This window comes from Podarcis muralis, chromosome 5 (genome assembly GCF_964188315.1).
Source record: "Podarcis muralis chromosome 5, rPodMur119.hap1.1, whole genome shotgun sequence".
Classification (NCBI taxonomy): domain Eukaryota; kingdom Metazoa; phylum Chordata; class Lepidosauria; order Squamata; family Lacertidae; genus Podarcis; species Podarcis muralis.
Window position 1 is genome coordinate 31,945,848 of NC_135659.1, and position 14,185 is coordinate 31,960,032.

General features: G+C 43.8%; 2 protein-coding genes across 3 annotated transcripts in view; one reads left to right on the forward strand and one right to left on the reverse strand.

Annotated features, from left to right (window-relative positions):
• HS2ST1 (heparan sulfate 2-O-sulfotransferase 1) overlaps nucleotides 1–6,429 on the reverse strand; it is an 88,425-nt gene extending 81,996 nt beyond the window's left edge. Inside the window, exon 1 of one of the 2 annotated variants that reach the window (XM_028732869.2) lies at nucleotides 5,935–6,429. In XM_028732869.2, the coding sequence (XP_028588702.1) occupies nucleotides 5,935–6,058 (124 nt within the window). In that variant the 5' untranslated portion in view covers nucleotides 6,059–6,429. The remainder of the gene's footprint in view (nucleotides 1–5,934) is intronic. The other variant, XM_028732871.2, reaches the window with a different exon arrangement.
• Nucleotides 6,430–6,919: 490 nt separating this feature from the next.
• The window catches only part of SELENOF (selenoprotein F), a 31,355-nt gene continuing 24,089 nt past the window's right edge, over nucleotides 6,920–14,185 (forward strand). The window contains exons 1-2 of the mRNA XM_028732872.2: nucleotides 6,920–7,060; nucleotides 8,758–8,925. Of these exons, the coding sequence (XP_028588705.2) occupies nucleotides 6,992–7,060; nucleotides 8,758–8,925 (237 nt within the window). The 5' untranslated portion in view covers nucleotides 6,920–6,991. The remainder of the gene's footprint in view (nucleotides 7,061–8,757; nucleotides 8,926–14,185) is intronic.

Here is a 14,185-nt window from a genome sequence, read left to right on the forward strand (position 1 = left end):
GCAAAAAATGGCACCCAAACCTTCAGAGGTGCTCACAAATGGAGAATCTTTAGGCACAAAATGCACCTGGCGTCCTGCTAATACAAAACCCTGGAGGAAACCCCAAACATTTGAATGAAGACTGAGCATGTTCAGTGGATATAGAACGCTGACTGACTGGGGTAGAAGGAATGAAAACCCAGGTCAGGGGAAAGCAGTGATTGAAATTATGAAAAAGAGACACCTCACATTAACATTTTATTGGAAGCCCCACTTGTACTAATATTCAGCAAGGATACAAGGTACCTGAAAGTACATGCAACACATACTAAATAACAACAGAAGAAATACCATAAAGTGAAGATACCAGAGAGGATACAACTGAGAGAAACAAGGCACCCTCATGTTGTGAGCAACTGTGTAGGATCAGATACAGTATAGATTTTGTCCAAGTGCACAAAAAACAGAATGTAAACAGTTAAATACACATAGCAACTACATTCATGTATCACATTAAGACAGGATTTCCAGCTTACGATGAACAAGCAGGATGCTGGTGCACACAGTCTGTTTAGGCTGAATTTGCTTCTCCTATTAAAGGTAAAGGTACCCCTGCCCATACGGGCCAGTCTTGACAGACTCTGGGGTTGTGCGCCCATCTCACTCAAGAGGCCAGGGGCCAGTGCTGTCCGGAGACACTTCCGGGTCACGTGGCCAGCGTGATAAAGCTGCATCTGGCGAGCCAGCGCAACACACGGAATGCTGTTTACCTTCCCGCTGGTAAGCGGTCCCTATTTATCTACTAGCACCCGGGGGTGCTTTCAAACTGCTAGGTTGGCAGGCGCTGGGACCGAGCGACGGGAGCGCACCCCGCCGCGGGGATTCGAACCGCCAACCTTTCGATCGGCAAGCCCTAGGCGCTGAGGCTTTTACCCACAGCGCCACCCGCGTCCCGCTTCTCCTATTAGACAGTAGGTAAATCAAACCAGGTAGTCAAAACTAACCTTGGCTTCTTATGATGTGCAAATCTGGCAACCTAATTTGTTGCTTCCAGAACAAGCAGGGGTTGAAACTTGCTTACAAACCTTGCTTATTTCAGAGCAACAAACCAGGATGCTTGATTTGCACATCATAGGAAGTCTGGTTTAATTGTGCTTTCCTGGTTTCCTTTACCTGCTCACATGAAGAGGTGGAGCGAGTGAACAGGCTGTATGAACCAGCACACTGCTTATTCACAGTATGCCAAGAATCTTGACCACTCTTTCATATTGAACAAACAAGGCGTGCAGGCTCTAGTCATTTAACTGAATTTTCAAACACCTCCATTATCAAAATATGCACACAGCACATATTCTTGCATTGTTGTGCTTTTTAGCATAGGAATGCTCTCAACAGAATACTAACTAAATTCTAACACATACTAATTTGGGAATGTGGAGGAAGGTACCTTGTGAAAGCGATTTCCATTTATACCAACAGAGGAATTATGGATTCAAGATGAACTGCATTATAGATGTGTGAAACAGAATGTCGTCTCAGAGGAGGAGGAGGAATACAACATCTCATCATATAGCCAGTTATTTTGTGTTATTCATGTCAGAATGAGAAGCCCATTTTAAGTATAAACCACACTTGCCAGAGTAAGAGAATGCTGTTTCATCAGAAAGTATCTAGAAAAATTGTTCTACAAGCAGTTTTTTTTAAGCCTCCAAGATATATTTTCTGCTGTCATCGTTGAAGTCATACAGCTTTGTTTGTCACAGCAGAAATGAAGCAGACATTCAAATTTCAATTGAAGAGGCAAAAATAGCAGTCTGATTTATCATGCTAAATTTTACATATAATACCATGGACTTGTTCTTAGTTCTTTTAATGAAACAGCAGTTATTGTAGTCAAACTACAGACTTGTTCATATTAGCCTATAGAGACAACTTTCAAAGAACAAAAGCACTTTATAGAACTAGAATGATTCAATTGCTGAAAGGAATATAAGAGCATGAACACAACAGAATTTAACTTTTATTGGCTGCCAGTTCACAACTGATGTTATATGGACAATTTCTTCCTATTAACAGATACACAGACAGCACCAGATAACTTTTATTGTTAACTTTGCGGCGCTGCTTCTGTACAGATGTTAAAAGTAACTAATATTATTTACTCAACATTTTTCATTTTATTTTTGTTTATTATGTAACAAATTAGCATTTCTTTTCACAGGCTAAAGGCAGCAGCCAAAAGGAGGGTGGACAAAATTAATAGTGCTTTTATTGATAATTTTAAAAAATAATTTAGAATTTGACATTTTAGAATTTAACTATAATGACTGTACCTAAATATATTATGCTAAAAGCTGTAGCTCTCTTAAACTTAACTCATGGCTCTCAGCCACACATATTCACTTAAACATGTTTTTTCTATAAAAAATCATGAGGAAACATACTTGACATTTTCATCTCATACATTGTATCCTCATGTATTAATTTTTAAGGCTTACCTCCTAGAGGTTGAAAGTGGCAGTCACCTCATGCTAGAATCTAGGAGATGCTCTCTTCTATCTTAACAGGATCATCCATTGTACCCACCTGGGTGTACACGACCCTTCTAATTGTTCAAACTCTATGAACTACACATAGTTATTACTCTACCAAACACCATGAAGAGTCACCATTGCTCAGGGTCCATTTCATTCCAGTCCTTTTTTTTTGGAACATTCTGAAGGCTCAAGTCTTTAAGGAAATTAACTTGCTTAGAGTCCCTCCGTGTATAGAGACCACCAAATAAAAACTTATTAATTCCTCAATCCTACCCTATCCCCATAAATAATTCTGAACCACAACATATATGCAGGTTGCATGGTCTAAAAACTACAGTTTTTTTGCATACCAATATGCTTAATAGCATGTTTTTCCACAAAATGCAAATTACAAGTCAAATTATTTCCTTTTAATTGTGATTTAAATAATGATTTCATAGAATGACAGATCTGTAGATTTGTAAGGGACCAGGATAGTCATCTAGTGCAGTGTTTCCCAACCTTGGGCCTCCAGCTGTTTTTGGACTACAACTCCCATCATCCCTAGCTAGCAAGACCAGTGGTCAGGGATGATGGGAATTGTAGTTCAAAAACAGCTGGAGGCCCAAGGTTGGGAAACACTGATCTAGTGCACCTACCTACAATGCAGGACTCTTTCAACCAACATGAGGCTCGAACCTAAGAGTCTCATGGTCTAACAACTTAGCTATCCCAACTATATAAACCAGTCCATCCTGTTTTGAATATAGGTAAAGGGACCCCTGACCATTAGGTCCAGTCATGGCCGACTCTGGGGTTGCGGTGCTCATCTTGCTTTATTGGCCGAGGGAGCCGGCGTACAGCTTCCAGGTCATGTGGCCAGCATGACTAAGCTGCTTCTGGCGAACCAGAGCAGTGCACGGAAACGCCATTTACCTTCCCGTCAGAGCGGTACCTATTTAGCTACTTGCACTTTGACGTGCTTTCGAACTGCTAGGTTGGCAGGAGGTTTTGAATATAGACAACAATAAAAAGAGAAAATCACCTTTTACTCAAAAAACTTACTGTGTTAACTCCCTTATACTCAGGATTTACACTCTCCTAATAAAGACAATCTAAAACTGTTGGTGTCAACTTCTCAAGGGACAAATTGAAAAACTTTTTTCCCTGTTACCACTTGTAACAAATACCTCACAGAAAAATACCTTCGTCACACGCATATGACATGCCACACACTTAAGGACTAGATTCACCTAAGGAGTTCCATTAGCACAATGGGGTTTTCCCCACCTCCCCTATGCCCCCATTGCCTATAGGGGAGTTAGGATAATCCACAGAACAGTGCACAGGGGGAGGAGAGGAAAATCCTTCCCTCTGGCAGACTGAAATGCTTGCACTGATGGAATGAGCGCCAGAGCACTACAAAGAATTGCTCCTCCCTTTCAATCCAACAGATCAAGTTCAATGTCAGTTATTTCTGTAGGGGTAACTCAGGATAAGGTCTTCAACATGTCCTCACATATCAGATATAACAGTTATTTTGCCTGCTTTTTGTTAGTAAAGGAATGAAGAAGAAGAAGAAGAAGAAGAAGAAGAAGAAGAAGAAGTAGAAGAGGAGTTTAGATTTTATCCCGCTTCATCACTACCCTAAGGAGTCTCAAAGCGGCTAACATTCTCCTTTCCCTTCCTTCCCCACAACAAACACTTTGTGAGGTGAGTGGGGCTGAGACACTTCAGAGACTTCAGAGAAGTGTGACTAGCCCAAGGTCACCCAGCAGCTGCATGTGGAGGAGCAGAGACACAAACCCAGTTCACCAGATTACGAGTCTACCGCTCTTGAGCACTACCCCATACTGGCTCTCCCCGGAAGAGACCCTGTGGAAATGACCTTATTTTTCCTTGCTTTGTGTGGATACAGGCAGATAGACACAACCTGGGTAAAAAAGAAGGTTCCAACTGAACACATTCATAGAAAGGAATATAGGAGCCAATAACAGTCACTTTTAATATGAGTTTACATCCTCGTTTTTTCGTCTTACTCCTGACACAGTGAGAGTTCCACAAGAGTTGAGAAATAAGTAATTTTGTTAAACAAGTAACTTTTCATGAGCATGGCCCAAGAACTTGCACATCATAAAAACTAGATGAACAGCACTATAGAAAAATCTTCTGGACCTAACATCATATATCATAGCACACCTAACAGTGGGAAAAGACTATGCTTACGGAAACACATGGGCCTACATATATACTTACTTACACACACACACATGCGCACATACACAAATTATACATATCCAACCTTTATTAATTGTACAACTATTTCAGGGAGGAAGTGAGACTTGTTCTGTCACACCCTCTCTCTACAATCACTAACTTGCCTATCTAACGAGTCAACCCACTTCCACAAAGTTCAAACCTTAAACAAAATGTGGCCATTTCACAGGTTTCCAACAGCGGAATGATAAAACAATGAAATCTATAGACTGCCTCTAAACATCACCGCTATTTCTCAGCACCAGTGGAAACTAACTGTGGATTACACTGGTTTCCTTGAAGTCCTCTTCTTCCTGAGCAGCAACCCCCCAAAAGGTAAGTCCTTCGTGGAAATAAACTCCAATGTCTTTCAGCAATTTCATTACTGGTGGGGAGAGACGCACATACAGATTTGCTCCAAACCCAATGCATGCCGCCGCCGGTCCAGTTATCATAGAATCGTAGAGTTGGAAGGGACCCCAGGGTCATCTAGTCCAGCCCCTGCAATGCATGAACCTCAGCTAAAGCATCCATGACAGGTGGCCACCCAAGCTCTGTTTAAAACCCTCCAAGGAAGGAGAGCCCACCACCTCTAGTGGGAGTCTGTTCCACTGCCAAACAGCTCTTACTGCCAGAAAGATCCCCCCCCCCCATGTTTAGTCAGAATCTCCTTTCTTGCAACTTGAAGCCACTGGTTCGAATCCTACCCTCTGGAGCAGGAGAAAACAAGCAAGCTCCCTCCTCCATGTGACAGCCCTTCAGATATTTGAAGGCGGCAATCCTATCTCCTCTCAGTCTCAGCTAAACATACCCAGCTCCTTCCACCGCCTGTCATACGGCTTAAGTTTCCAGACCCTCGATCACCACGGTCGCCCTCCTCTGAACACGTCGGCAGCCCTCCTTCTTGCGGAGTTCTCCTCCCAAACCGATCCCCGTCGTTTGGAGACACGCGCGGGAACCGACGGCGATTTCTGACATTCTCCCCGCCGCCGCCCCCCCCCCCAAAAAACCCACCCTCGATGTCCCCATCTTTACCCCTCTCCTTCTAGTTCTGCAGTACAACGAGGGGGCGCCGCCGCCCTGAGGAGAAAGGTAACATCATTTCCACGCCACCGATTCATCCAGACCTGGTCGCCACCCCCACCCCGGCCAGCCACCTTCTCCAAGGCCGCCCCTCGCTCACCGAGCTTCCCTCGGGATTCCTCCAGCTTCTGGATCTGGTTCTCCAGGAAAAGGACGGAGACGCCGAACGCCAGCACGGCCAGCAGCTGCAACTTGGGCGGCAGCATAATCCGGAGCAGCCCCATCGGCAGCAGCAGCCGCAGCAGCCGCCCAGCAGCAGCCGCCGCCGCCGCCCGCCTGGTCGCACGTCCGCCGAGGGATCACGACATCACGCGAGGCCCGAGCAGGGAGGCCGGAGGGAGCTTCGGCTCGGTTGTGAGGGGGGGGCGGACACCACACACACACCGCGGGCAAGGGAGGCGGCGACGGCGGTGGCTCACATCCCTCAGGAGACGTCGCGGCGGCGCCTCAGCAACGGTCCCTTCGGCCACCGACACGTCCGAAGAAAACACCTCAGCGGCTCCGCCGGCGACTCCCGCTCGCAGGCACGAGCTCAGCCTGCGCGCGCTGCTCAGCAACCGAACGCCCGGGCGTCCTCACGCCCACCGACGTCGAACCAGCCAGGACGCGGGTTCCGCCCCGGCGCTCGCTCCTCATTGGTCGCCGTTCGCCGCCCTCCCACCGCCTATTGGCCGAGCGCGCCGCCGGGCCCGCCTTTCGCCGCTACGAAGCCTAGCCCCGCCCAGGGACGTTTGGAGCTCCGATTGGGCGGCATTTCGTCCCGAAAGCCCGGCCGCTTCCACCCCACCCCCCCGAAACGCGCCCCGAAGGGATTGGATGATGCGAAAGGGCCGTTCGTCGCGGTCTCATTGGCCGAGCTCCTTTGCTCCTTTTCCCGTGTTCCGTAGCGCAAGAGGCCCCCGCTCGGGTGTTTGCGGAACTGCCTGACAAGAAACCCCTCAGATTATAAAAGGTTTTGAAGCGGCCCACCACCAACACATAGACACCCCAAGTCTTCCCCTTCTTCCTTTTCTTAGAAGTCATCTTGATAGTTATGGGAGCGCCTCAGCGGCACTTTACTGTTTCCTTCCGATCAGGCGGGGCTTTAGACGCCTTGCCGGTTGGAGGGGGGCTATCAAGGCATTTCCGTTGATGCCGTCGTCAGTTGGGGCGCCAACATGGCGGTGGGAAAAGGAGCGATGGGGTTCGGGCGTTGCTGGGTGTGGCTGCTGGCGGCGTTGCAGGCGGTAAGGGGAGTCTTAAAACGGGGGGGTCGGGAGCGACGGGGCTTCGCGTGAGAGAGTGGACGGAACCGTGAGGAGACACGGAGTCACTTTGGCCCAAACCCAGACCAGGCCTGTCTGCCTGCTTGTCGTGGCACCTGGGACCATGGTCGTAGCCGGGATTTTTGTTAGTGGGGGGCAGGCCTTTTGTTAGGGGGAAAAGAACCTCAATTAGCTATGTATTTTTATTGATTTTCACGGGGGCAGCTGCCCCTCCTTGTCCCCCACCCACGCCCATGCGTGAGACATCTGTTTCTGAATAAACAGCTGCAGGTTCAAACTGCGGATTTGTTCCCCTTGGTTTTCTCACCTTCCACCGTGCGGGAGTTTTAGATTAAAGAAAACAATTGTGTGTGTACATATAGGCATGAGTGCAGCGGGGGGGGGCAGACCCTCAAAAATTATTGAACAAACTGTGGTTCTGCCCCCTCCCCCCATAAGGCAGAAGCCAAGAGGCGATTTGGGCGAACGCAACAATTTTTTTCAGCCTTCCTCCCCGCAAAAAACCTACGCCCATGTATATATAGATATCTCCCTAGTTTAACTAGCCGTCCTTTTCTCTCCCCCTTGAAATGTTAGCCTCGCTGCACATCGTGTATTAGAAAGCTTATGCCGTGACTGATATGCGAGTGTGTGAATCTGTGCGATAACCTAGAAACACGCCCCATGGAAGGAAACTGCTCAAGCCAGTAGGAGTTACTAATGTAACGCGTAATGGCTGAGATTCAAGTCTACGTGTTACCAGTGTTACAAACAGATATGAAAGCGAGGAGCTTAATGGCAACTTAAACCGAGGTTGTGGACGCAACAATAGAATGTCTGGGCGCGCTTTTTTATAATTAGAATACAAAGCTGGAAATGAATGAACTGCAACTAAAATACTATGTTCATTTTTCATGTGCTCTAGTCCTTCCCCTGTCCACCCCCCTAATATTCTTAAGGGAGCTCTTTGGACATTTTGTGTTTTTAAAATAGACCTTACTCTCCCCTCTCCACCCTCATCATCAGCTGTCATGATACTATAGACATCGTTGACACTTGTGAAGATTGTAAGGCATTGGTGCCTGTTTTTAAAATGAGAAAAAATTATGAACAAAGTATCAATTTAGTTTAGCAACTTGGAGTAGCTGGTAAACCAAAATGTCAACATTACCTGTCTTTCTTTTGCTGTCCTCTAGCTGTGTGAAGAGTTACCACAAATTTGTAATGTTAACTGTACAGTTTAATATTACGTTAATCCATAATAAGGGGGTTGTCAAAAGCCTGTTTTCTTGACTGTCTTCAACTTGTAACACCATGCACTCATTCCCCTATTTTAATAATTTACAGCACTTTAAATGCACTTTTTCTTGGAAGTGATTAACATTGTGTCCAGTGGGGCTAAATCAAACTTGTATTTAGCACTGTCACTGTAATACATTATATTTCTATTTGTGTTTATGGCTAGCATTTAGGTATGCACTTTGTGCAGTTTTGTTTTACAGTTTGTGATCTTACTTTGTATATATCTTCAGCTAAGTGCCATTGCATAGATTTTTCAGTGATGAAGTGAGCTCAACTCCTTAAAGAAAAAGCTGTGTTATGAAGTTATGGTTTGTTGGAATGGTATGGTTGTTGATTCTGATTTTAAAGTGAATTGTACAAATCTTAATTGCTTTTAGGCATCAGTATATGGAGCAGAATTATCATCAGAGGCCTGCAGAGAGCTGGGCTTCTCCAGTAACTTGCTGTGCAGTTCTTGTGACCTTCTTAGCCAGTTTGGCTTAAGTCAGCTAGATCCATTCTGCAGAAAGTGCTGCCAAGAAGAAGCCCAGTCTGAAACCAGAAAGGTAGGTTGAATAATTAGATTTGAAGACCTGGACTATTATTTAAAGTGTGTCAACATGAATGATTCCAGACCTAAAGCTAATTGTTTTATTGTATTTTTTTAGCAGCCATTTTAATATCGGTTGTTGACATGATTCTTCTGTTAATGTTATCTGTGATTAAGTCCCTTAATTCATGAATGTCACAACCCTCTCTTACCTTCTGTCTGCTCTCCATCTTGAAAAATTGAGGTATATTGCAGGCTTTAACAGAAGGGAAATGCACAATTAGTGAGGGAAAGCATGGGCAGTTTAACAAATGCAGAAATGTTAGTGTTATATTACTGACTTTTGGTAAAGGGGTTTGGTAAAAGGGCATCTTTTAGTATTATAATTACATATTTGTCAATTTATATACTGCTTTACTGCCAAGATGGGTGGGGGAACTTGGAAAAGCTCCAGCTCCCTCATCATTTTCCTTCCCACCCCTTGTGTGGTGTGTAGGCGTGTAGTTTGTTGTCTCTACAATATTCTTTCTGAGCTGTCGTGATCAGAACCGGACACAGTAAATCCAAATCTGCTCACACCATAAATTTATATAAAGGCACTGGGATACTGGCAGTTTTATGCCTTGCAGAAAATGTGAAGAGTTCTTGTTCTGTTTGTACTGTTTTGTTGATAACAACAACCACCCAAAACTCTGTGTGGGGCCAAGTGAGGCTCCATTTTCAATTCATAATGCTGTACTTTGAGTACCTATACTTATTGGTTCCAATGTAGATACATAATAGCATTCAGCAATACACAGACACCATGATAGAATAATTAGCATCCACTTTGCAATATAGATGGAAATTGACATTCCTATTCACATGATGTAGTTAAAGAAGGCTCCATCAGAAGCCCTGCATCCAAATATGCATTGCCATACAAGTGTGCAGATGTCTGTCCACATTGATCTGCACATGGGGTTCCAAATTGAGTAATGGAGTCTTTGCACAGAAGCGACCTTGCTGTACGTACATCCTGTGCTGGATTGACCAAGCAATATTTGCAATAGTTGTAGTGTCTGAAAGGGTTGTGTTGCTCGGGTTAATATCTGCAAAATAAACCTCCACAAAGTTAATGAGTACAATGGGTCTGATTTATACTTTGGGAAATCTATTCTTATTTTGAAATTTCCAAATGTTTATTGAACAGTTTTACAAAAAGTAATCAACTTTGAGAGCATCAGAAATACCTTGGATAAGCAATTTTTAAAAGTCTTGCTGTTATATGACAAGGAATAGAGGTTGAAACCATCAGGCTCTTAAGACTTAATGAAGCCACTGGTTCTAGAACACCAACTGACTGGATTTTTTTGTTACAGTACATGGTATTTTGTGCTTTTGAAGGAATTTTGGGAAATCTACATGTCTTATGAAAATTCTACTGCTTGCAGACTCTACAGGATGCTATCATGGAATTACAGAAATCTTGGGAATATATTTGTATTATTTGGCTAAAATTGGTACTGCACAAATATTAAAATTGCACACAGCATATAATCTAAGAAGAAAGACCTGCACATTTAAAAAGGGAAGATGATTCTAATCTTGCAGCTCAAACAATCTGTGGAGATGTTTTCCCCAAAAGGATTTGGGAAACTATAGGTAATTGTAAATAATTATTTCAAATATGGAATCCGAAATAGCTTCCTGTGCTAGAAAGTATATAGTATCTTCATTCATTCACACTTCTATGGAAGTAGCTGTTCAGAAAAGTAATTGAATCAAATACTAGAGATGCTCATTGGGTATGTTTTAAAAAACCCTTTTAAATCCTTGGTGTTAAACCCCAATACTATTAAATTAAAATATCCATATGCTAGAATTCATTTTGCAGAAAGTGAACAGGAAGCAAATGGGGAGAGGCAAAGGAGGGTTTGGGCCCAGAAAACACATGTCCTTTGATGCCAACTTCTGTCACCAACCCCAGGATCACTTCAACAGCAAACTGGGCCTGCCCCTTCAACAAACCAGAAGTGGCATGTGAATTGGACTTGCAAGATGCATTCCCTCTGACTCCAATTCTCCACCCTGCTATCAGTGACGACAAAGTACAGCTGCTCTTCTGCTAATATAGAAAAGATGACAGCATGCAAGTTGAGGGGGGAATGAGCTAATCTGAAGAATTTTTCCATTTTAAATTGCTGCAATAATTGCATTTCCCATGGATTTTCACGCGTGCTCTCTCCTCTTCTGCTTGTATACATCATCATTTACAGAGCAGTCATTTAGCTAGGGTGTATGTGTCCCAATTTATTCCCACTGAGAATCAACAACATCGCTTTGTACAAGACTAACCTGCTAATTTTAGTAGATGAGTTCTCCATATTCATTATACTGAGGGTGCTCTTTGGGTATTCCTGTTGATTCAGGGAAGGTCTTCAATCAAGTGCCCTTCAATTGTATGCTCAGTGTTTCAGAAATCCTCTGCTCCAGGGAGCAGCATTTGTCATGAAGAACTTATTTATAGAGACTTCAGAGCTGCATTACTTACAAATGGAAGCTTCTCTGAATATTTTATCTTGAAAAGAGGCATGAGACTAGACTATCTGCCATCTTCATTATTTTCAAGAATTGAATCCTGACAGTTTTTATCAAACAAATGTCCTGTGAGCAACAGAAGGAAACATTGGCCTTTGCAGATAATCTATTGTTGCTTTATATCCAAGTGCCTTCACTTAATTCAGATGTGGGGATCTTAGCTAGAATCACTGCATTGTTGGGTGCAACTTCAACTCATTCAGCTTCAGAATGAGTTGCTTTGATTAGAAAGAAGAATTAAGTTTGAGCAAACAGTTATCCATACTTATTCATCCCTTTTTACCATGGGCATACCAATTCATCTGCCATACTTGGCATGGCAAGCATCCCTCTCTCCTCTGTTGAGGACTCTGCGGAATCCAGTGCACAGAGCATCATTGCTTCCTGTTCCTCTTGTGGATTACTTCTGTTTCTTTTGGTCATTTTCTCTCTCCCCACCCACTTCCTGCATACCAACCCCTGAGGGCCACCAGTTTTTCATGCCAAAGGTCTGAACTGATGGCTTATAGAGGGATGTTTTTCTCCCCGCTGGCTGCTCCCACCTACATTTCTCATCTTTATTCTAAAACAAAATCAATGGATACAGAGACTGCTATGCATGCACACACCCCTCTGACCAACCAAATCTCCGCATAAGTGCTCCTATGTTGCACATTGGGGGCAATTTTGGGACTGGAAATTGCCACCAGATATTTTTGCTCTGACTATTTCCAGGAGCGCTTTAGGAAATTTTGAAAGAACAAGCATGCCATGGTTGCAGTAATAACAACAGTGAGACTTTGTTCCAGAGAACAGCATGCTTTACAAACGGCGAACAGTCAGGACTTTAAGGTTAATCAAAACGGATGACTGAGAGCATGCAAGTGCATTTCTTCTGACCTTTCACACTCCCTGACTCCCATGCCTTTCTGGGTTGGTCCTCCATTCCACTCTGTGAACTGTATTGTTTTAAGAAGGTTTTAAAACAAATCACGTTTGACTTGAAAGAGGCCTTGCTAAGTGCTAATTCAATAAAGTTGATGATATGAGGTCAGGCTGGTCAGAGCCAGCATCAAGAGAGTAACAAGCATAATTAACACTCTTACAAATTGAGTAAGAGAGGATATTTCTTACAAGAGTCCATTGTTTCATGACAGCTAGGGTTGCTGAAGTGGCTTCTTACATGGGCTTGCTGTAATTTATCAAATACTCAAGCAGAGCACCCTAATGTGCCTGACTGGATCCTTGTGGTCCCTTCCAGTTCTGTGATTCTATGACTTGGAGAAGAAAAATGCTTTGTTCTCATCATGAGAATCATCCTTCTCCCACTTCTGCTGCCTGAAGATTAACTGCAGCTCTAGTCACCGCCAAAAGAAGGATGAGTTCAGGTTACAGAAGCAAAATATGGCAAAGGAGCTGTTCTGATCATTTATGATCACTCTCAGAGAACTAGGAAGTGCTTTTTAGGGACACAGAAGATGAGTTCTTCAGGAACTACAGTGAGAGCAGCAGCAGAGACTGCTGGCTACTAGTTGAGGCTGCTGATCTGCTTGTTGGCAAACCAGTCCTCCGAAGCTGCATTGTATGATTTGTGTGATTCACACGACTGTCTGTGAGGAGCATGAGAAGGGAAGACAGACTTATCTCTCTTCCGGTATGAGACTGTAAAACTGTACTTTCACTTTTACACGGTGGGTTCTTCTGCTCTCGGAGCTGAGAGGGAGCACCATGATTGCTTGTCTGTATATTCTGTAAATAAATTAGTAGTTTAGAACTACAATGTTTCTAACTTCTTGCTGTGTTAAGCCAGAAGTACAGTAAGCCAGTTCTTACTGTACACCAGCTGGTGTAAGTCACTGGGAGCGCCCTGGAGAAGAAGGGAATGCCTTTTCCACAGCTATGTTCACCAGGCTGAATTAGTTCTGTGGATCATTGCCATAATCTCTTTTTTAAAAAAAATGTTATAAATTTATAAATAATAATTGCAAAACTATCGGGTAAATCTTACCTGTCCTAAATATGTTTACTTGAAAGTCATTTCTGCTGTGCTGAGTAGGACGTTCTTCCTTGTGAGTGTGCTTGGCTTGCCTTTTATGCTAAGGCTTAAATTGTCAGAGAGCTGTTCACCTAGGCCTAGTTCACATGGCCTTGGCTTACTGAGAACATGGAGTTCATAGTACTTTGGCCTTCTCATGACTTTTTTGCTGCCACACTAAGCCATAGTTTAGCTTAGCATGTCATCTGAACCAGGCTCTTGGTTAAGCGCTCTTCTTTGACTACAGCTTGTGGTAAGTCAAGAATTAACCACTAGTCCCAGTTTGGACAACACATGATGTGATAAACCTTGGCTTGACTCAGCACAGCAGCACAAAGCTCATGGAGGCTTTCAGCTGTAAATCTTTTTAATAAATGAAATCCTCCAGCACACTTTTGAGAAATAATTGACAATACTAATATTTGAAGGAATTATTCTTCCATGGAAAGAGATAATGGGTTGTGTTCAGCGTAGCACTAAGTAAATCCTTGTTCTAGCAGAGAGACTTCCACTTGCCCACTAGGACTTCTGCACTCTCCTTCTCCTTCTCTCAAATTTGTTCTGAGGGTTACTCGAGCCCTTTGGATTAAATCTGAGAATGCAGGGGGAGGGTACATATGATGGGGGAGGAGAGGGAGCGAAGCCCTGCTGTGTAAGCAGAAGTTGCATTTGCACAAGGATT